The sequence below is a fragment of the Oncorhynchus gorbuscha genome, linkage group LG01, assembly GCF_021184085.1.
Source record: "Oncorhynchus gorbuscha isolate QuinsamMale2020 ecotype Even-year linkage group LG01, OgorEven_v1.0, whole genome shotgun sequence".
Lineage (NCBI taxonomy): Eukaryota > Metazoa > Chordata > Actinopteri > Salmoniformes > Salmonidae > Oncorhynchus > Oncorhynchus gorbuscha.
This window is the reverse complement of record NC_060173.1, coordinates 45,904,386-45,927,147: the sequence shown is the minus strand read 5'-3', so window position 1 is coordinate 45,927,147 and position 22,762 is coordinate 45,904,386. Positions and strand designations below refer to the sequence as shown.

Genomic DNA, 22,762 nt, shown 5'->3' with positions numbered 1-22,762 from the left:
GCACAAGCATCAATGAACTATTACTCCACACCATGCCACTCAAATGCTTCACAACTTTCACCCACACCAAGATTAATGCTCCCACGACTGACACTGTGTGTGTGTGTCTGTTTGCTTCTTATTTGTGTGTGTGTGTGTGTGTGCATGTGTGCGTAATTAATGCTCCCACGACTGACACTGTGTGTGTGTGTGTGTGTCTGTTTGCTTCTTGTTTGTGTGTGTGTGTGTGTGTGTGTGTGTGTGTGTGTGTGTGTGTGTGTGTGTGTGTGTGTGTGTGTGTGTGTGTGTGTGTGTGTGTGTGTGTGTGTGTGTGTGTGTGTGTGTGTGTGTGTGTCTGTTTGCTTCTTGTTTGTGTGTGTGTGTGTGTCTGTTTGCTTCTTGTTTGTGTGTGTGTGTGTGTGTGTGTGTGTGTGTGTGTGTGTGTGTGTGTGTGTGTGTGTGTGTGTGTGTGTGTGTGTGTGTGTGTGTGTGTGTGTGTGTGTGTGTGTGTGTGTGTGTGTGTGTGTGTGTGTGTGTGTGTGTGTGTGTGCGTACGTGCATGTGTAATTAATGCTCCCACGACTGACATTGTGTGTCTGTTTGCTTCTTGTTTGTGTGTCTGTGTGTGTGTGTGTCTGTGTGTGTGTGTCTGTGTTTTTGTGCGTGCGTGCTTGCGAGTGTAATTAATGCTCCCACGACCAACACTACGTGTGTGTGTCTGTTTGCTTCTTGTTTGTGTGTGTGTGTGTGTGTGTGTGTGTGTGTGTGTGTGTGTGTGTGTGTGTGTGTGTGTGTGTGTGTGTGTGTGTGTGTGTGTGTGTGTGTGTGTGTGTGTGTGTGTGTGTGTGTGTGTGTGTGTGTGTGTGTGTGTGTGCGTGTGTGCGTGCGCGTGTGTGTGTGTAGGTGCGTGCGTGTGTAATTAATGCTCCCAGGACTGATGTGCTGTCAGAACCGGGACAAGGCCTGAAGGCTCGACACACAGCCAGTCAAAGAGCAGAGCAGCAGAGCTCTCAGTCATTGTCTGTTGATGTTTCGTGTAGGAGGAAGAGAGGAGAGGAGGGTAATAGTGGCTGGCTGGTGCTACACATCACAACACAGAAGTAGTGGTGGTTGGGAGGCTAACCAAGAATGGGAGAACAGAAAGCCAGGGGGAGGGTTACATTGAAAGGCGCATTTTACATTTGAGTAATTTAGCAGGCGTGATTATTCAGAACAACTTACAGTTTGTCCATTCATGGATAGGTGGGACAAGCACATATCACAGTTGTAGCGGCATTCCTCCTCCTCTTCTGAGAAGGATCGGAGGACCAATGCGCAACGTGGTAAGTGTCCGTAATGTTTATTTAAAGACATAAACTGAACACTACAAAACAATAAACGTGAAACGAACAAAACCGAAACAGTACCGTGTGGCAACAAACACGCACACGGAAAACAAACACCCACAATTCAAAAGTGAAACCCAGGCTACCTAAGTATGATTCTCAATCAGAGACAACTAACGACACCTGCCTCTGATTGAGAACCATACTAGCCTGAACTCAACACCCCAACATAGAAAAACACACATAGACTGCCCACCCCAACTCATGCCCTGACCATACATAATAAAGACAAAGCAAAGGAAATAAAGGTCAGAACGTGACAGTACCAACCCCAAAGGTGGGGACTCTGGCCACAAAACCTGAACCTATAGGGGAGGGTCTGGGTGGGCGTCTACCCTCACCGCCGACCTTGGACTGGGGACCCACTCCACGGGTCCTGAATGGACGAGAGACTCCGGCAGCGCCGGACAAGCGGGAGGCTCCGGCAGCCCTGGAGCGAAGGACGCCTCCGGCAGCGCTGGACAGGTGGGGGACTCCAGCAGCGCCGGACAAGCGGGAGACTCCGGCAGCTCCGGACAGGTGGGAGACTCCGGCAGCTCCGGAGTGAAGGGCGATTCTGGCATTGCCTGGCTGACTGACGTCTCTGGCATCGCCTGGCTGACTGACGGCTCTGGCAGCTCCTGGCTTGCTGGCGGCTCTGGCAGCTCCTGGCTTGCTGGCGGCTCTGGCAGCTCCTGGCTGGCTGACGGCTCTGGCTGCTCCTGGCTGGCTGGCGGCTCTGGCAGCTCCTGGCTGGCTGACGGCTCTGGCTGCTCCTGGCTGGCTGACGGCTCTGGCAGCTCCTGGCTGGCTGATGGCTCTGGCAGCTCCTGGCTGGCTGATGGCTCTGGCTGCTCCTGGCTGGCTGACGGCTCTGGCAGCTCCTGGCTGGCTGACGGCTCTGGCTGCTCCTGGCTCGCTGACGGCTCTGGCAGCTCCTGGCTGACTGATGGCTCTGGCAGCTCCTGGCTGACTGATGGCTCTGGCAGCTCCTGGCTGACCGACGGCTCTGGCAGCTCCTGGCTGACTGGCGGCTCCTGGCAGCTCTGGCGGCTCCTGGCTGACTGGCGGCTCAGGACAGACTGGCGGCTCTGGCAGCTCAGGACAGACTGGCGGATCTGGCAGCTCAGGACAGACTGGCGGATCTGGCGGCTCAGGACAGACGGGAGACTCTGGCGGCTCAGGACAGACGGGAGACTCTGGCGGCTCAGGACAGACGGGAGTCTCTGGTGGCTCAGGACAGACGGGAGACTCTGGCGGCTCAGGACAGACGGGAGACTCTGGCAGCTCAGGACAGACGGGAGACTCTGGCGGCTCAGAACACACGGGAGACTCTGGCGGCTCAGCACAGATGGGAGACTGGCGGCTCAGCACAGACGGGAGACTCTGGCGGCTCAGGACAGACGGGAGACTCTGGCAGCTCAGGACAGACGGGAGACTCTGGCGGCTCAGAACACACGGGAGACTCTGGTGGCTCAGGACAGATGGGAGACTCTGGCGGCGCTGGAGAGGAGGAAGGCTCTAGCAGTGCTGGACAGGCAGGAACACCTGTAGACATAAGACGGAGAGACAGCCTGGTGCGGGGGGCTGCCACCGGAGGGCTGGTGCGTGGAGGTGGCACTGGGTAGACCAGACCGTGCATGCGCACTGGAGCTCTTGAGCACCGAGCCTGCCCAACCTTACCTGGTTGAATGCTCCCAGTGCTGTGCTGGCGAACCGGGGACACCATGCGTAAGGCTGGTGCCATGTACGCCGGCCCGAGGTGACGCACTGGAGACCAGATGCGTAGAGGCGGCTTCATGGCACCTGGCTCGATGCCCACTCTAGCCCGGCCGATACGAGGAGCTGGAATGTACCGTACCGGGCTATGCACATGCACTGGGGAAACTGTGCGCTCCACCGCATAACACGGTGCCTGCCCGATCCCTCTCTCTCTCCGGTAAGCACGGGAAGTTGCCGCAGGTCTCCTACCTTGCTTCGCCACACTCCCCGTGTGCCCCCGCCCAATAAAGTTTTGGGGCTGCCTCTTGGGCTTCCAGCCGCGCCGCCGTCCTGCCGCCTCATACCAGCGCCTCTCTGCCTTCGCTGCCTCCAGCTCTGTTTTGGGGCGGCAATATCCCCCTGGCTGTGCCCAGGGTCCTTTGCTGTCCAGAATCTCCTCCCATGTCCAGGAGTCATGTGTTCTTTGCCGCTGCTGCTGCTGCCCTTTACCCTGCTGCTTGGTCCTTTGTTGGTGGGTGTTTCTGTAACGGCATTCTTCCTCCTCTACTGAGGAGGAGAAGCGAGAAGGATCGGAGGACCAACACACAGCGTGGTAAGTGTCCATAACGTCTATTTAAAGACATAAACTGAACACTACAAAACAATAAACGTGAAACGAACAAAACCGAAACATTACCGTGTGGCAACAAACACACACGGAAAACAAACACCCATAACTCAAAAGTTAAACCCAGGCTACCTAAGTATGATTCTCAATCAGAGACAACTAATGACACCTGCCTCTGATTGAGAACCATACTAGGCTGAACTCAAAACCCCAACATAGAAAAACACACATAGACTGCCCACCCCAACTCACGCCCTGACCATACTAAATAAAGACAAAACAAAGGAAATAAAGGTCAGGACGTGACAACAGTCATAGTAAGTACATTTTTACTCAATAAAGTAGCTATCAGTGAAGTCAGAGCTAGTACACAACACACACTGAGGCCCACACACTGATGAACACACACTGACAGTCACACACACAAAAGGCCTCCTGCAGGGAGGGGGTTGGGATTAAAAATACAAATGTAGGACAATCACGTCAAGAGAGACACAACAACACTAAATAAAGAGAGACCTAAGACAACAACACAGCATGGCAACAACACAGCATGGTAACAACACCACATGACAACAACGTGGTAGCTACACATGGCAGCAGCACAACAAGGTAGCAGAACAAACATGTTATGCAGGTGAATGAGGACCCAAAAGCGACTTAACGAAAACAGAGTCTTTATTCCAGTCTTAGACAAAAGCGATAATCCTGGATATTATCTAGGTGAAAGCAAAAACAGGAAAACTGAAATCCACTCGTCAGTAGAGAGGAATGACTGGAGACGCGACCACAGACTGCAGGTCGCTTCGGGAAGGCACCGGCCGTAGCTGACATTGACACCTGCTCACACGCAGCATCTGAAGAAGGTAAAACACGACAGGGCGGAACAAGGACACAGAACAGCGAACATCATACAAGGATCCGACAAGGACAGAAGCGGAAAAAAAGAGGGAGAAATAGGGACTCTAATCAGAGGGCAAAATAGGGGACAGGTGTGAAAAGAGTAAATGAGGTAGTTAGGAGAATGAGGAACAGCTGGGAGCAGGAACGGAACGATAGAGAGAGAGAGCGAGAGAGGGAGAGAGGGAGGGGGAGAGAGAGGAATAGAAAGAGGGAAAGAACCTAATAAGACCAGCAGAGGGAAACGAATAGAAGGGGAAGCACAAGGACAAGACATGACAATATATGACAAAACATGACAGTACCCCCCCCACTCACCGAGCGCCTCCTGGCGCACTCGAGGAGGAACCCTGGCGGCAACGGAGGAAATCATAGATCAACAAACGGTCCAGCACGTCCCGAGAAAGAACCCAACTCCTCTCCTCAGGACCGTAACGGGAGACGATGAAGAGGGAATCTAGGGCTATTACTTAAAATGAGACACGGGTAGAGAACTGTAAGCGTTAGAGCAATCAGGACCAAACAGGCCAGGAGAGTAACAACTAGGGACAGACTGAGACACAGCAAGGCTAAGACCAGGAACAGGAGAGAGGCGGTGGCTGTGGACAGACTGAGACACAGCAAGTGCAGGAGCAGGACCAGGAGAGATGCGGTGGCAGGACAGACTGAGACACAGCAAGGGCAGGAGAGATGCGGTGGCTGGGGACAGACTGAGACCCAGCAAGGCCAGGAGCAGAAGCAGAAAAAAAGTTACCGGACTTATTCTGTGCGCAGTCCGAACAAGCAGCCACGTAACGGCGCGTGTCACGCTCCTGAGTAGGCCACCAAAACCGCTGGCGAATAGAAGCAAGCGTACCCCGAACGCCGGGGTGGCCAGCTAACTTGGCAGAGTGAGCCCACTGAAGAACAGCCAGACGAGTAGAGACAGGAACGAAAAGAAGGTTACTAGGACAAGCGCGCGGCGACGGAGTGTGAGTGAGTGCTTGCTTGACCTGTCTCTCAATTCCCCAGACATTCAACCTGACAACACGCCCCTCAGGGAGAATCCCCTCGGGGTCGGTAGATGCTACAGAAGAACTGAAGAGACGGGATAAAGCAACAGGCTTGGTGTTCTTAGTACCCGGCGATAAGAAATAACGAACTCGAAACGAGCGAAAAACAACGCCCAACGAGCTTGACGCGCATTGAGTCGTTTGGCAGAACGGATGTACTCAAGGTTCTTTTGGTCAGTCCAAACGACAAAAGGAATGGTCGCCCCCTCCAACCACTGTCGCCATTCGCCTAGAGCTAAACGGATGGCGAGCAGTTCGCGGTTAGCCACATCATAGTTACGTTCCGACGGCGACAGGTGATGAGAAAAATACGCGCAAGGGTGGATCCCATCGTCAGTATGGGAGCGCTGGGACAGAATGGCTCCCACGCCCACCCCCGACGCGTCTACCTCGACAATGAACTGTTTAGTGACGTCAGGTGCAACAAGGATAGGAGCGGATGCAAAACGCTTCTTGAGGAGATCAGTACAACAATCATACGACCGGTGAGGAGGGAGGGAGGTGGCTCTAGACCGACTGAAGACCGTGCGCAGATCATGATATTCCTCCGGCCCTCCTGTCAAATCACCAGGTTCCTCCTGTGAAGAGGGAGCAGAAGAAACAGGAGGAATAGCAGACATTAAACATTTCACATGACAAGAAACGTTCCAGGAAAGGATAGAATTACTAGACCAATCAAAAGAAGGATTATGACACACTAGCCAGGGATGACCCAAAACAACAGGTGTAAAAGGTGAACAAAAAATCAAAAAAGAAATGGTCTCACTATGGTTACCAGATACTGTGAGGGTTAAAGGTAGTGTTTCACATAATATACTGGGGAGAGGACTACCATCCAAGGCGAACATGACCGTGGGCTCCCCTAACTGTCTGAGAGGAATGTCATGTTCCCGAGCCCAGGCTTCGTCCATAAAACAGCCCTCCGCCCCAGAGTCTATTAATGCACTGCAGGAAGCTGCCGATCCAGTCCAGCGTAGATGGACCGGCAAGGTAGTACAGGTACTTGACAGAGAGGACAGTGTAGTAGCGCTTATCAGTCGCCCTCCGCTTACTGATGAGCTCTGGCCTTTAACTGGACATGAAATGACAAAATGACCAGCGGAACCGCAATAGAGACAGAGGCGGTTGGTGATTCTCCGTTCCCCCTCCTTAGTCGAGATGCGAATACCCCCCAGCTGCATGGGCTCAACACCTGAGTCAGTGGGGAAAGATGGTAGTGTCGGGGAGAGGGGGGACACAGTTAACGCGAGCTCTCTTCTATGAGCTCGGTGACGAAGATCTACCCGTCGTTCAATGCGAATAGCGAGTTCAATCAAAGAATCCACGCTGGATGGAACCTCCCGGGAGAGAATCTCATCCTTAACCTTAGCGTGGAGTCCCTCCAGAAAACGAGCGAGCAGTGCCTGCTCGTTCCAGTTACTGGAGGCAGCAAGAGTGCGAAACTCTATAGAGTAATCCGTTATGGATCGATTACCTTGACATAGGGAAGACAGGGACCAGGAAGCTTCTTTCCCAAAAACAGAACGATCAAAAACCCGTATCATCTCCTCTTTAAAGTTCTGATAATCGTTAGTACACTCAGCCCTTGCCTCCCAGATAGGTGTGCCCCACTCTCGAGCCCGACCAGTAAGGAGTGATATGACGTAGGCGATCCGAGCTCTCTCTCTTGAGTATGTGTTGGGCTGGAGAGAGAACACAATATCACACTGGGTGAGAAAGGAGCGGCACTCAGTGGGCTGCCCAGAGTAACATGGTGGGTTATTAACCCTAGGTTCCGGAGACAGGAAGTAGCTGGTGGCACGAGACGAAGACTCTGATACTGTCCTGATAGGTCGGAGACCTGAGCGGCCAGGGTCTCAACGGCATGCCGAGCAGCAGACAATTCCTGCTCGTGTCTGCCGAGCATCGCTCCCTGGAACTCGACAGTAGAGTAGAGAGAATCCGTAGTCGCTGGGTCCATTCTTGGTTGGATCCTTCTGTTATGCAGGTGAATGAGGACCCAAAAGCGACTTAACGAAAACAGAGTCTTTATTCCAGTCTTAGACAAAAGCGATAATCCTGGATATTATCTAGGTGAAAGCAAAAACAGGAAAACTGAAATCCACTCGTCAGTAGAGAGGAATGACTGGAGACGCGACCACAGACTGCAGGTCGCTTCGGGAAGGCACCGGCCGTAGCTGACATTGACACCTGCTCACATGCAGCATATGAAGAAGGTAAAACATGACAGGACGGAACAAGGACACAGAACAGCGAACATCATACAAGGATCCGACAAGGACAGAAGCGGAAAACAGAGGGAGAAATAGGGACTCTAATCAGAGGGCAAAATAGGGGACAGGTGTGAAAAGAGTAAATGAGGTAGTTAGGAGAATGAGGAACAGCTGGGAGCAGGAACGGAACGATAGAGAGAGAGAGCGAGAGAGGGAGAGAGGGAGGGGGAGAGAGAGGAATAGAAAGAGGGAAAGAACCTAATAAGACCAGCAGAGGGAAACGAATAGAAGGGGAAGCACAAGGACAAGACATGACAATATATGACAAAACATGACAAAACATGGTACAAACATTGTTGGGCACAGATAACATCACGCGAAGCAGCCACAAGTGTCAGTAAGAGTGTCCATGATTGAGCCTTTGAAAGTAGAGATGGAGATAAAAAACTGTCCAGTTTGAGTGTTTTTTGCAGCTCTTTCGAGTTGCTAGCTGCAGTGAACTGAAAAGAGGAGCGACCCAGGTATGTGTGTGCTTTGAGGACCTTTAACAGAATGTGACTGGCAGAACGGGTGTTGTATGTGGAGGATGAGGGCTGCAGTAGATATCTCTGATAGGGGGGAGTGAGGCCTAAGAGCGATTCATAAATAAGCATCAACCAGTGGGTCTTGCGACGGGTATACAGAGATGACCAGTTTACAGAGGAGGAGCTTTGGTGGCAAATCTGATGGCCAAATGGTAAAAAACGTCTAGCCACTCGAGAGCACCCTTACCTTCCGATCTATAAATGATGTCTCCTTTTAATGTAGCATGGGTAGGAAGGTCATCTGAATCAGGGTTCATTTGGCAGCTGGGGTGAAAGAGGAGCAATTACGATAGAGGAAACCAAGTCTAGATTTAACTTTAGCCTGCAGCTTTGATATGTGCTGAGAGAAGGACAGTGCACCGTCTAGCCATACTCCCAAGTACTTGTATGAGGTGACTACCTCAAGCTCTAAACCCTCACAGGTAGTCAGTACACCGTTGGGGAGAGGGGCATTCTTCTTACTGAACCACATGACCTTTGTCTTGGAGACGTTCAGAACAAGGATAAGGGTAGAGAAAGCTTGTTGGACACCAAGAAAGCTTTGTTGTGGAGCATTTAACACAACATCCAGGGAGGGGCCAGATGAGTATAAGACTATAGCATCTGCATATAAATGGATGAGAGAGCTTCCTACTGCCTGAGCTATGTTGTTGATGTAAATTGAGAAGAGCGTGGGGCCTAGGATCGAGCCTTGGGCTAGTCCCTTGGTGACAGGCAGTGGCTGAGACAGCTGATGTTATGACTTTACACGTTGCACTGTTTGAGAGAGATAATTAGCAAAACAGGCCAAAGACCCCTCAGAGACACCAATACTCCTTAGCTGACCCACAAGAATGGAATGGTCTACCGTATCAAAAGCTTCGGTCAAGTCAATAAAAATAGCAGCACAACATTGCTTAGAATCAAGAACAATGGTGACATCAATTAGGACCTTTAAGGTTGCAGTGACACATGACACATAAGATTGCATACCAGATAGAATACTATAGGCATCAAGAAAGCCAGTAGAGTTGATTATTGACAAGTAAGATAGATATTGGCCTAAAACTGTTAGGATTAGCTTGATCTCCCCCTTTAAATAAAAAAACACACTGTGGCTGCATCCCAAGCACTGGGAACCTCCCCAGAGAGGAGAGACAGGTTTAGAAGGTCAGAGATAGGCTCGGTGATGATAGGGGCTACGACCTTAAACTTGACCCTTTAAACTTGGGGTCAAGTTTAAGGAGCTCCTTTAGCTCCTCTGACTCAGTGACCGCCTGCAGGGAGAAACTGTGTAGTGGGGCAGGGGAAAAAGAGGGAGGAGCATTGGGGCTTGTTGCAGTAGAAGGTCTGGGAGATGAGGAAATGTTGGACGGGCAAGGAGGCATGGCTGTGCCAAATTAATGAAGTGGTGATTAAAGAGCTCAGCCACGCCTCCTTGCCAGTAACAACCACATCATCAACATTAAAGGACATGGGCAGCTGTGAGGAGGGTTTATTCTCTAGGTCTATAACCATTTTCCAGAACTTCTTGGGGTTAGACTCACAGAGAGAGAACTGCTCCTTAAAGAAACTAACTTTGGCCTTCCGGATAGCCTGAGTGCACTTATTTCTAATTTGCCTGCCAGACAGACAGCCAAAGTATTTGTGTGCCGAGCCTTCAGCCAAATGGTGTTCTTGAGGTGGAGTAACGCCAGATAACGGTCAAACCAGGGGCTGAACCTATTTTGAATTCTCATTTTCATTATGGGGTCGTGTTTGTTAAGAATAAGAAGATCCAAGCGTCTTCGTCAGAGGGGATCAAGCTGATTCTATACCAATTTACAGAGGCCAGGTCATGAAGGAAGGTTTTGCTAATTCAAGTTTTTTAGCGACCGTCCAGCCGTTACGAACAAAGTCTGTAAAAACAGTGATCACTAAGGTCATTACAGGAAATACCAGACTGATACCTATCAGGATTATTTGTGAGGATAACATCAAAGAGAGTAGACCATGTGGCGAATCGCATCTCTGCATGTCTGGCAGACATATCAGTGTGGATGACGGATCACCACCTCAAGCTGAACCTCGGCAAGACGGAGCTGCTCTTCCTCCCGGGGAAGGACTGCCCGTTCCATGATCTCGCCATCACGGTTGACAACTCCATTGTGTCCTCCTCCCAGAGCGCTAAGAACCTTGGCGTGATCCTGGACAACACCCTGTCGTTCTCAACTAACATCAAGGCGGTGGCCCGTTCCTGTAGGTTCATGCTCTACAACATCCGCAGAGTACGACCCTGCCTCACACAGGAAGCGGCGCAGGTCCTAATCCAGGCACTTGTCATCTCCCGTCTGGATTACTGCAACTCGCTGTTGGCTGGGCTCCCTGCCTGTGCCATTAAACCCCTACAACTCATCCAGAACGCCGCAGCCCGTCTGGTGTTCAACCTTCCCAAGTTCTCTCACGTCACCCCGCTCCTCCGCTCTCTCCACTGGCTTCCAGTTGAAGCTCGCATCCGCTACAAGACCATGGTGCTTGCCTACGGAGCTGTGAGGGGAACGGCACCTCAGTACCTCCAGGCTCTGATCAGGCCCTACACCCATACAAGGGCACTGCGTTCATCCACCTCTGGCCTGCTCGCCTCCCTACCACTGAGGAAGTACAGTTCCCGCTCAGCCCAGTCAAAACTGTTCGCTGCTCTGGCCCCCCAATGGTGGAACAAACTCCCTCATGACGCCAGGACAGCGGAGTCAATCACCACCTTCCAGAGTCACCTGAAACCCCACCTCTTTAAGGAATACCTAGGATAGGATAAGTAATCCTTCTCACCCCCCTTCCCCCTTTAAGATTTAGATGCACTGTTGTAAAGTGACTGTTCTACTGGATGTCATAAGGTGAATGCACCAATTTGTAAGTCGCTCTGGATAAGAGTGTCTGCTAAATGACTTAAATGTAAATGTAAATGTAGTAGCCTTTTCAGGGTGTTTGGAGTCATACATTATGGGATTGGTAATAATCTGCGAAAGATTTAGGGGTCCCGTTGTTTTAGGACTTGGTCAGGTAGTTTAAGCATGTCCCAGTTTAAGTCACCTAGCAGAACACATTGAGACTAAATGCAAGGAGCCAGGAGTAAGCTTAGGGCAGGTAGGGTACAGGCCACTGCTGATGGTGGATGATAACACCCAGCAAAGGTCAAGAAAGAGCTATTGCAAAGTTTAATACTTAAAACCAGCAAATCAAATTGTTTGGGGACAGACTTGGTTGAGACAACCAAGCACTGAAGGTGTTCCTTGGTAAAGATTGCCATTCCACCACCCTTGGAAGATATGTCTTGCCAAAAAGGTTATAACCAGAAAGGTTATAAACATTAGAGGACAGGGGCAGCTGTGAAACCTGGAGAGTGTTCAAAACACTCTTTCTTAATCACGTCTCAATAATGACCAACACATCTGGATTGGAGCATTAGGTAATATGCTTCTAGTGTTAACGTTCAGAAACCCAGGCTTTTATGAGAGCAGAAATCAGTGAAGCAGAAATCAGAGCACACGTCAGAATTGGGGCTAGCAACAGTAGATGGGCCAGGGTGTACATGCACATTTCCAGATATAATCAGCAGTAATACAATCAGGGCACAGCAGAGGACAGGGAGAGCATTTTATATGACATTTGAATGGTAACAAGATCATATTGTACAGCAATTTCATCAGGTAACATGAATACAAAGCCGGCAAGAGGTGTTTAGTATAGGATGGGAGGCCAAGAGTCCATGTAACCAATAAAGAGTGAGAGTCTCGAGTGTGGGAATAAACATTGTCATAGTAGGGAGAATAATTTATTTCAGCTTTTATTTCTTTCATCACATTCCCAGTGGGTCAGTAGTTTACATACACTCAATTAGTATTTGGTAGCATTGCCTTTAAATTGTTTAACTTGGGTCAAACGTTTCGGATAGTCTTCCACAAGCTTCCCACAATAAGTTTGATGAATTTTGGCCCATTCCTCCTGACAGAGCTGGTGTAACTGAGTCAGGTTTGTAGGCCTCCTTGCTTGCACATGCTTTTTCAGATCTGCCCACAAATTTTACATAGGATTGAGGTCAGGGCTTTGTGATGGCCACTCCAATACCTTGACTGTGTTGTCCTTAAGCCATTTTGCCACAACTTTGGAAGTATGATTGGGGTCATTGTCCACTTGGAAGACTCATTTGAGACCAGGCTTTCACTTCCTGACTGATGTCTTGATATGTTGCTTCAATATATCCACATAATGTTCCTACCTCATGATGCCATCTATTTTGTGAAGTGCACAAGTCCTTCCTGCAGCAAAGCACCCCCACAACACAATGCTGCCACCCCTGTGCTTCACGGTTGGGATGGTGATCTTCGGCTTGCAAGCCCCCCATTTTTCCTCCAAACATAAAGATGGTCATTATGGCCAAACTGTTCTATTTTTGTTTCATCAGACCAGAGGACATTTCTCCAAACAGTACGATCTTTGTCCCCATGTGCAGTTGCAAACTGTAGTCTGGCTTATTATGGAGGTTTTGGAGAAGTGGCTTCTTCAATGCTGAGCGGCGTTTCAGGTTATGTTGATATAGGACTCGTTTTACTGTGGATATAGATACTTTTGTACCTGTTTCTTCCAGCATCTTCACAAGGTCCTTTGCTGTTGTTCTGAGATTTATTTGCACTTTTCGCACCAAAGTACGTTAATATCTAGGACAAGGAACGCGTCTCCTTCCTGAGCGGTATGACGGCTGCGTGGTCCCATGGTGTTGATACTTGCATGCTATTGCTTGTACAGATGAACGTGGTACCTACAGGCATTTGGAAATTGCTCCCAAGGATGAACCAGACTGGTGATGGTCTACAATTTTTTTCTGAGGTCTTGGCTGATTTCTTTTGATTTTCTCATGATGTCAAACAGAGAGGCACTGAGTTTGAAGGTAGGCCTTGAAATACATCCACAGGCACATTTCCAATTGACTCAAATTATGTCAATTATGCTATCAGAAGCTTATAAAGCCATGACATCATTTTCTGGAATTTTCCAAGCTGTTTAAAGGAATGTAAACTTCTGACCCACTGGAATTGTGATACAGTGAATTATAAGTGAAATAATCTGTCAGTAAACAATTGTTGGAAAAATGACTTGTGTCATGCACAAAGTAGATGTCCTAACCGACTTGCCAAAACTATAGTATCTTGATGCACCCATCACGTTAGCGGGATCATTTTCATCAACCACAGCTGAATTGCGCAAAATTCTAATTAAATTACTAAAAATATTTAATTTTCATGAAATCACAAGTGCAATATAGCAAAACACAGCTTAGCTTGTTGTTAATCCACCTGGTGTGTCAGATTTCAATAAAGCTTTTCGACGAAAGCATACCAAGCGTTTATGTAAGGACATCCCTCTCAGTAGACAAAATATTACAAACAGCTAGCAGCCAAGTAGATTGGTCATGAAAGTTAGAAAAGCAATAAATTAAATTGCTTACCTTTGATGGTCTTTGGATGTTTGCACTCACAAGACTCCCAGTTACACAATAAATGTTCCTTTTGTTCCATAAAGATTATTTTTATATCCAAAAGACCTCCATTTGGTTGGCACGTTATGTTCAGAAATCCACAGGCTCGAGCGGTCACGACATCTCAGATGAAAATTCCAAATAGTATCCGTAATGTTCGTAGAAACATGTCAAACGTTTTTTATAATCAATCCTCAGGTTGTTTTTACAATATATAATTGATAATATATCAACCGGGACTGTAGCTTCTTCAATAGGAGTGAGAGAGAAAAGCTGTGCGTGCAAAATGCTGCTGGCACCCAGCCATACAATGTCGTGATGTAATCTTTCTCACTCATTTTTTAAAATAAAAGCCTGAAACTATGTCTAAAGACTGTTCACACCATGGGGAAGCCATAGGAAAATTAATCTGGTTGATGTCCATTTAAATGGAGCAAAGGCAGGCTATGAAACATGGAGCTTTCAAAATAGAAGCCACTTCCGCATTGGATTCTCCTCAGGTTTTCGCCTGCAATATCAGTTCTGTGGTACTCACAGACAATATTTTGACAGTTTTGGAAACTTTAGAGTGTTTTCTATCCTAATCTGACAATTATATGCATATTCTAGATTCTGAGCCTGAGAAATAGGCAGTTTAATTTGGGTATGTTTGGGTATCAAAATACTGCCCCCTACACTCAACAGGTTAACAAGAAATTTGTGGAGTGGTTGAAAAACATTTTTGAATGACTCCAACCTAAGTGTATGTAAACTTCCGACTTCAACTGTACCCTCGCTATTGTTATTTTACTGCTACTGTTTCATTATTTGTTTGTTACTTTAATTAAAAAATGTTATTTATCTATGTTTTACTTAACACTTAATTATCTTACAACTTCTTAAAGGATTGTTGGTTAAGGGCTTGTAAGTAATCATTTAACTTTAACCTGTTGTATTCGGCACATGTGACAAATAAAATGTGATTTATTTGAATAGCATAAAGTACAAGAAAGAAATCTAACAACTTGGAGCTAGTCATTGTAAGTTCAAAGAGGCAATCACCCAACAAGATAACTTAAGAGAGTCGCTCTCTGATTCAGAGGGGTTGGGTTAAATGCGGAAGACACATTTCAGTTGAATGCATTCAGTTGTACTAGCTATAAAAGTCTGAGATAAAATAAGTAAATAGTAGGAATATACTAGTTAATTAAAGGGTTTCTCACATAATAAGCTTCACAAGTTAATTAAGCCAACCTAAAATTCTGATCAATCCAAAGTCTGGGGTGTGTGTGTAAGTGCGTGTGTGCTGGAGGCGAGCAAAAGCTCGGGACAGGGGGGAGGGGTACCTTTACCAGACAGGGGGAGACAGGCCAGGGCTGATCGGGAACAGATTGCCGGGTTGATCCAAGCAGCTGTGCAGCAGGCAGCAGGAGTAGGTGTCACAACCACTTGGGAGAAGCTTTTTTTGTGAGGCTGAGTAGGAGAGAGGCCTTCAACCTTACCAGTCAGGTGAGTGGTAGGGCAGATAAAAACCGTCTGAAGTGAAAAACTTGGTGAAAAGCCATGGTAAACTTGGCTTGAGTTTTGATACTCGTCAGACATTCAGGCCTTCAAACATCAATTGCTCAATAGAACACACAGTGACAGGCGCACACACACACACACACACACACACACACACACACACACACACACACACACACACACACACACACACACACACACACACACACACACACACACACACACACACACACACACACACACACACACACACACACACACACACACACACACACACACACACACACACACACACACACACACACACACACACCCCACACTGATGTATACACTTGATTGATAATTCCTCAGGGCTGTTGGGAAACACCTTATTCATGGCTGATTCTGCCATAATACCATGCTTGGTTCTGTCTGTGCATTTGTGTGACACGTGAAAATCCTTCAACAGTGAGGTGCTTTCTAGGAAATCCGAACTTTCTTTGTTTCAGAATGAGATCATTTTAAATTGCAGATCATTTTAAATTTTTGAATTCTATTCTGTGCGCAATAAACACTACTTGTATTCGATCAAATGCTTGTACTATATCATCCACTCCTTGATCATAGCAAGATGTCCCTCATTGTCAGACTGAGACCAGAAGAACTCCTTCAGCTGCAGTAGAGACGCTGTGTGAGAGCTGAGGCAGACCTTGTCTTATATGTGTGGGCTGAGGCGGGTGGAGGGAGACTAGAGAAGGAAAAGCCAAACAATGAGACGGACCTGGCCAGGCTGCCTCTGGAGCAGCAGACTGGAGGGAGGAGGAATGGGCCGAGGCACGGGCAGACGGGGGGGTCAGCGGGTTCATCCACCTGCTGGCCGGGGGCACAGCACTGGAACCATCCCCCTCTCTCAGCCCAACAGGTGTGCTGGCCCCTGGCCGCCGTGGGCCCATCAAAACAAGAGATTCACACGACTAGAACCATAATATGAGAGGACACACACAGAAAACAGTCATTACAGGCCGAGTGAGGGAGCGCTCCGGGTATCACGTGTTTTTGCTGTTCTTTTTTTGCTACCGCTGTGTGGAATCGGTCACCATGGCAACTCTCCTACGAGTCATGCAAAACACTATTCATATTGGTACTCGGGGAGCATGCAGTGATTGGAGCCACATTTGTTTTGGGGGCATTCGTTTCCTCACGCTAGGCTGCTGCTGCCTGCTGCTCTGATCGGCGATTTCCCCTGAACTGGTCTGCTAATTAGGAACCTTTCCATCCGGTTGGTTTGCTGTGTGCCACAGGATGCAGGAGGGACAGCGAGGGTGTTTTATAAAGTGAGGTTTATGTTACCAAACAGGAGATTGAGATCACAACGTGCACGGACAGCAAATGGGCCAGAACTCAATCTCCTTTACTCTCCTGTAGGGTTAGTCTTTAGTTCAGGATCATTTCACTCCTGTCAAGAGCAGAGGGTTTGGATAGCTGTGGACTTTCCCTCATGCATTATAGTAGACATGGAGCCACGAGCCAAAAGTCAATATCTATAGCAAAAACCATAGTAAAATGGAGAAAATCATTGAACTGCACACACACACACACACAACACACACTCAATTTCTCTCGGAGCTTCCAGGGAAGCAGACCTCTAAATGACAGGCAGGCTAATGGCTCCGATGCCAGCCGTAATGTCGTCCTGTGAGACTTCCCTGAGCGGAAAAACAAAGGCTCCCGACGCAAGTGAAAGCCAGCACACATGCTCACAGTCACAAGTCTGCAGTGGGCACCACATCACTGCCCGCAGGCTCCAGTCAGACCAACCAACGGTGGCACAAATTGGTCCCTGATGTGCAATGAGGTGGTACTATTTACTATCTGCCACTTTATTCCTTGTACCTACATCTTTATTTCTAGTATGTGTGCATATCTACCCCAGTTACCGCGCACTCCTGCACATCGACTCAGTACTGGTATCCCTTGTGTATAGACAGCCAAGTTATCATTACTCATTATGTATCTATTATTACTTTTATTATTACCTGTTATACTTCTATTATTTCTGTATTTTCTTTCTCTCTGCATTGTAAGGAAGGTCCCATAAGCAGTTCACTGTTAGTCCCACACCTGTTGTTTGCGAAGCATGCGACGAATACAACTTGATTTGATTTTGATGACTGGGGATCAGGCAGGCATCACATGGTGGCACTTCCCGGTCCACTTTGCCTAGCGGGTTACGCCTGGTTACAGCACATAACACAGCTGCTGCCTATTGGCCATGCTCCACTGAGGACCAGAGGGATGTGCTCTCTCCCTGTAGCTTGTATTAGAATGCCCTTTTAAAACATTCATGTTCCCCTATGGAAACACAAAAAACAAGTCACAACCCACCGTCTCCACAATATAACTTGTTGTCGACCAGGGGTTTTCACTCAGACCCCCCCTTCTAGCACCCCCCCCCCCCCCCCCCCCCCTTATGGTTTAAAGCTTATTTTACTGCAATGCTACACATTTTGTCACGGGGTGCAGAGAAAAGGAGACTAAGTTGAAAGCCAGACTGAGTTCCTTGAAGAAAAATGTAGGGCGCGTTGCCCCACAGTTTGGGAACCACTGTTGTAGAGGACAGAGGGTAGCGGGTCGTTGGTAAAGCATGGAAACCCTGAGGAGATGTGAATGAACAGGAAAAGAACACCTCGTGTGTCACGTACGCATCGCTAGAGGAGAGGAGGCATTTGTTTAACGGCTCAGCCATGGGACCGAAACCAGCCATAACACATACTGTGGAAAAGATTCCATCACACACAGTCTCACGTACACATGCTAGCGTGGGCACACAAGACTGTTCTTACCTTGTCCTCCAGGCGGATCAGTCTGGCTCCCACAGTGTGGTATTCCTTATCTACGCCTTTCTCTGAAAAACAACAACAACGCAGCATCTCCAACAGCAACGGACGGCAGGTTTCATCAGCGTGTCGCACACCACATTGCAATGAGCTGGAAGCAGTAGCCTATGCATTTCTGAATACATGCACTTCATTGTTTGAAATATGAACCTTTCAATACATGTTATGAGGCACGTCTTACTTCGCTTTCAAAGTAGCCTACTAGATCTCCGTTCTACATTTCTAACGGATGTTTTCATCTCTGTCACATGAAAACGCTTGCATGTCGACTGTGTTTTCCGATAATGTGAATAAAAAGCAGTTGAACAACATTTGAAGCTATACATTGTGATCTGTTTCATCAGAATCGTTGCTTTTTAAAGGTATTTGTATGTAGCCGAGGCCTACTGGTTGTAAGAATTTGGGATCCATCTTCCCACAACTGTCTCAGAGTCTGTTTGGAATAGGCTATTTCTTTCTTGACAACCTGACCAATAGAATAGATACACTTTTGTACTATGGGGGATAGGAGATTGACATATGGTCGTGATTTTGCTGTTTGTCATCTTGTCGGCAGAGGAAAAGTAAATGTGGACTGTTAGTCTACAATCTTCAAAGTTCGCATCAGAATTCGGTAAGAATTCTGTTAATATGAACGACCATCATCGTAATGTGATTTCTGTCATTCTGAGCACCGTGGGTGGACGCCCTAATCAGGCTACCCACCCAATGCATAGGGGTCTGGCAGATGTCCAGCGGAAACCATGGTACTATGGAATGCTTTACCACCCCCGTCTCACACACACACCACCCCCCAACACATGCACTTCTTTATTTAGGGGCCCCCTAATGCAAAAACAACCTCTTAGTCCTGCATTGAGTCCCGATAAACATAGCAACAGTATATCAGTGTAGCGGGGCTCCATCCTAGGGCCAGGGCACGCTCAGCCAGGTAGACTGGGGGTAGTGGGTTGTATTTGACAGGCAAGTAGGCAGCTGTAGCTGTAGTGTTATCCTGTAAGGCTGGCCTGGTTGTAATGGATGTCTGGAGTAAAGCCCCAGACTCCTAATCCAATACCTGGGCCAATCAACCAAGTGTTTAACCATCGTACTTCCCTTGTTAGCTCCATGGGGCAGCCAAGAAATAGAGGAGGAGGAGGAGGAGGAGTAGAGGTGGAGAGGAGGAGGTTGAGGAGGGTGGTACACAGAGCAGGAAGAGGAGGAGGAGAAGAAGAAGAGATAAGGAAGGATAGGAGGGTGGCATGGAGAAGGAGGAGAAAGAAGTGGATGAGGAGAGAGGAAAAAGAGGGAGGAGGGGGTACGCAGAGGAGGAGAAGAAGAGAGAAGGAAGGATAGGAGGGTGGTATGGAGAAGGAGGAGAAAGAAGGAGATGAGGAGAGAGAAGAAAGAGGGAGGAGGGGGTACGCAGAGGAGTAGAAGAAGAGAGAAGGAAGGATAGGAGGGTGGTATGGAGAAGGAGGAGAAAGAAGGAGATGAGGAGAGAGGAGAAAGAGGGAAGAGGGGGTACGCAGAGGAGGAGAAGAAGAGAGAAGGAAGGATAGGAGGGTGGTATGGAGAAGGAGGAGAAAGAAGGAGATGAGGAGAGAGGAGAAAGAGGGAGGAGGGGGTACGCAGAGGAGGAGAAGAAGAGAGAAGGCGGCGGAGGATAGGGAGACGGGATGGCAGCGTTGTGCATACAAATACTAGCGTGTGTACCAAACACACATAGTCAAACATTTACACACTCACACACTACGTATACACACTATACACACTGGGGATCTCTTCGCAGAAGATTTAGTCTAGTCCAGCCTTATCGTCGTTCCTCGCTGTCTTTGTTTGTGAGATGAGGGGGCACAGTGAGGAGTGACACAAGTTTATCAGATCAACTCTGGCCTGGTGAGTTTCCTCTGGTGGGTTTTACCTGGCAAAAACATTCCTGGTTTCCCCAATGTGTGGTCGAGTCTGGGAAAAGAAGGAGAACATGAGAGACACGTTATGGGAAAATTGAAACTTTGGACGAAGCTCTATAACATTTGTTAGTGTTTCATGTATGTGACAGAAAGAGAGAGAGAGAGAGAGAGAGAGAGAGAGAGAGAGAGCGAGAGAGAGAGTAAGCTGAGAGAGAGAGAGAGAGAGAGAGAGAGAGAGAGAGAGAGAGAGAGAGAGAGAGAGAGAGAGAGAGAGAGAGAGAGAGAGCGAGAGAGAGAGAGTAAGCTGAGAGAGAGAGAGAGAGTAAGCTGAGAGAGAGAGCGAGAGAGCGAGAGAGAGAGTAAGCTGAGAGAGAGAGGGAGAGAGAGAGAGAGAGAGAGAGAGAGAGAGAGAGAGTAAGCTGAGAGAGAGAGAGAGAGAGAGAGAGTAAGCTGAGAGACAGATATAGATAGGGAGGAAGAGACAGACAGAGAGAGAGAGACAGGGAGAAAGAGAGAGAGAGACAGGGAGAAAGAGAGAGAGAGCGAGACAGGGAGAAAGAAAGAGAGCGAGAGAACACAAAGTAAAAAGAGAGAGAGAGATTTAATGGCCCACCTCCTCTGTAGCTCCTTAATGCGGACCATCATGGTGAGGTGTCCCTGGTTGTACTGCTCCATCACGTCCCTCACGTCGTACGGCTTCCTCGCTTGCTGTAGAGCGGAAACATTGTATTGTAGCAACCCAAACATAACACACACAGCACATTGTCACCCACGGTCATCCCTTGGGGACTCCCGCGGGTCAACAGTCGTCGCTCCTGCTGCTGGTGATTCTCTGATCCACCTCTACGCAGACGACACCATTCTGTATACTTCTGGCACTTCTTTGGACACTGTGTTAATAAACGTCCAGACGAGCTTCAATGCCATACAACTCTCATTCCGACGCCTCCAACTGCTCTTAAAAGCAAGTAAGTATAAATGCATGATCTTCAACCGATCGCTGCCTGCACCTGCACCGCCCATCTAGCATCACTACTCTGGACGGTTCTGACTGAACCGTCCTGAATGTGTGGACAACTACAAATACCTAGGTGTCTGGTTACACAGTAAACTCTCCTTCCAGACTCATAAGCATCTCCAATCTAGAATTGGCTTCCTATTTCGCAACAAAGCAACTGTGACCTGTATGCTCTCGTTGGCTGGCCCTCGCTTCATATTCATCGCCAAACCCACTGGTTCCAGGTCATCTATAAGCCCAGCCTTATCTCAGCTCACTGTTCACCATAGCAGCACCCACCCGTAGCATGCACTCCAGCAGGTATATTTCACAGGTCATCCCCAGAGCCGATTCCTCCTTTTGCAGCCTTTCCTTCCAGTTCTCTGCTGCCAAATACTGGAACGAATTGCAAGAATTGCTGAGGCTGGAGACTCACATCTCCCTCACACTGCACCTGTACATAGCCCATCTGTGGATGGCCCATCCAACTGCCTCATCCCCATACTGTTATTTTTTTTTTTACTCCTTTGCACTCCAGTATCTCTACTTGCACATTTCATCTTCTGCACATCTATCACTCCAGTGTTTAATTGGTATATTGTAATTATTTCGCCACAATGGCCTATTTATTGCCTTTCCTCCCTAATTTGACCTCATTTGCACACACTGTATATAGACTTTTTCTATTGTGTTATCGACTGTAGGTTTATTTATTCCATGTGTAACTCTGTGTTGTTGATTGTGTCGCACTGCTTTGCTTTATCTTGGCCAGGTCGCAGTTGTAAATGAGAATTTGTTCTCAATTTGCCTAGCTGGTTAAATAAAGGTGAAATTAAACTAATTAAAAACACAGTGCTTTGTTGTTGCAGTTCAGCAGGCTTTCACTTGTCGTGTTGGGGGAGTTGTTTTGTGTGAGGAGAATGCTATCTTGTGACTGAGGTTGCATCACCCAATTAAACATGACGAGCCAGTATGGTGGGGTCTGTTCATCATCCAGAAATAATGAAGTGATGAGAAAATGGTTTAGTGTGAAGACAGAAACCGTGGCCTGTGTTTGTTGGTGACTGTTGGAGACGGCAACCACGTTCAGATAAGGAAGAGAGTTGTGGACGACTAAAGGCCAAGTGAGGCCATTCTGTGGTAGGTAGGTGCCTTGTCTCCTACAGCTGTGCAGTGAGAGACTCTAACCACACAAGCGGAGGTGAACAGGGTTCCCATGATACTGCGGCTGAACTGACGACAGGCCAGACACAGACGTGCAGGTGCAAGTTGCAGGCACCGACGCCGTCCTACACACACATACATTGTGCACTCCGCCCACACACTGCGTATATGCAAATGCAAGTGGGCACACGCACACACGGCAGTCCTGCAGCTGCACAGCATTCCCTTGTGCTCACCCTCACCTTCCGAAGCAAGCACAACACTATTCTCTCTACCCTCCCTCCTCCTCCCCTCTCTTCCTCCACCCTGTCTTTTACCTGAAATTTCTGTCTGGCCACAAAGTACTTCATTCTCCGGAGTACTTTGACTGCTGCTTTGTGGGCGTGAGACAACCTGAGGGAGACAAACACAGTTCATT

At 48.3% G+C, this 22,762-nt stretch overlaps 1 protein-coding gene across 2 annotated transcripts in view; it reads right to left on the bottom strand.

Annotated features, from left to right (window-relative positions):
• Positions 1–22,762, bottom strand: part of LOC124038456 (potassium voltage-gated channel subfamily KQT member 1-like) — a 298,643-nt gene that overhangs the window by 82,481 nt on the left and 193,400 nt on the right. For both annotated transcript variants that reach the window (XM_046354373.1, XM_046354363.1), the window contains 4 exons: positions 22,662–22,737; positions 20,797–20,891; positions 20,195–20,235; positions 18,238–18,299 (listed from right to left, as the gene is read on the bottom strand). In XM_046354373.1, the coding sequence (XP_046210329.1) occupies positions 18,238–18,299; positions 20,195–20,235; positions 20,797–20,891; positions 22,662–22,737 (274 nt within the window). The remainder of the gene's footprint in view (positions 1–18,237; positions 18,300–20,194; positions 20,236–20,796; positions 20,892–22,661; positions 22,738–22,762) is intronic.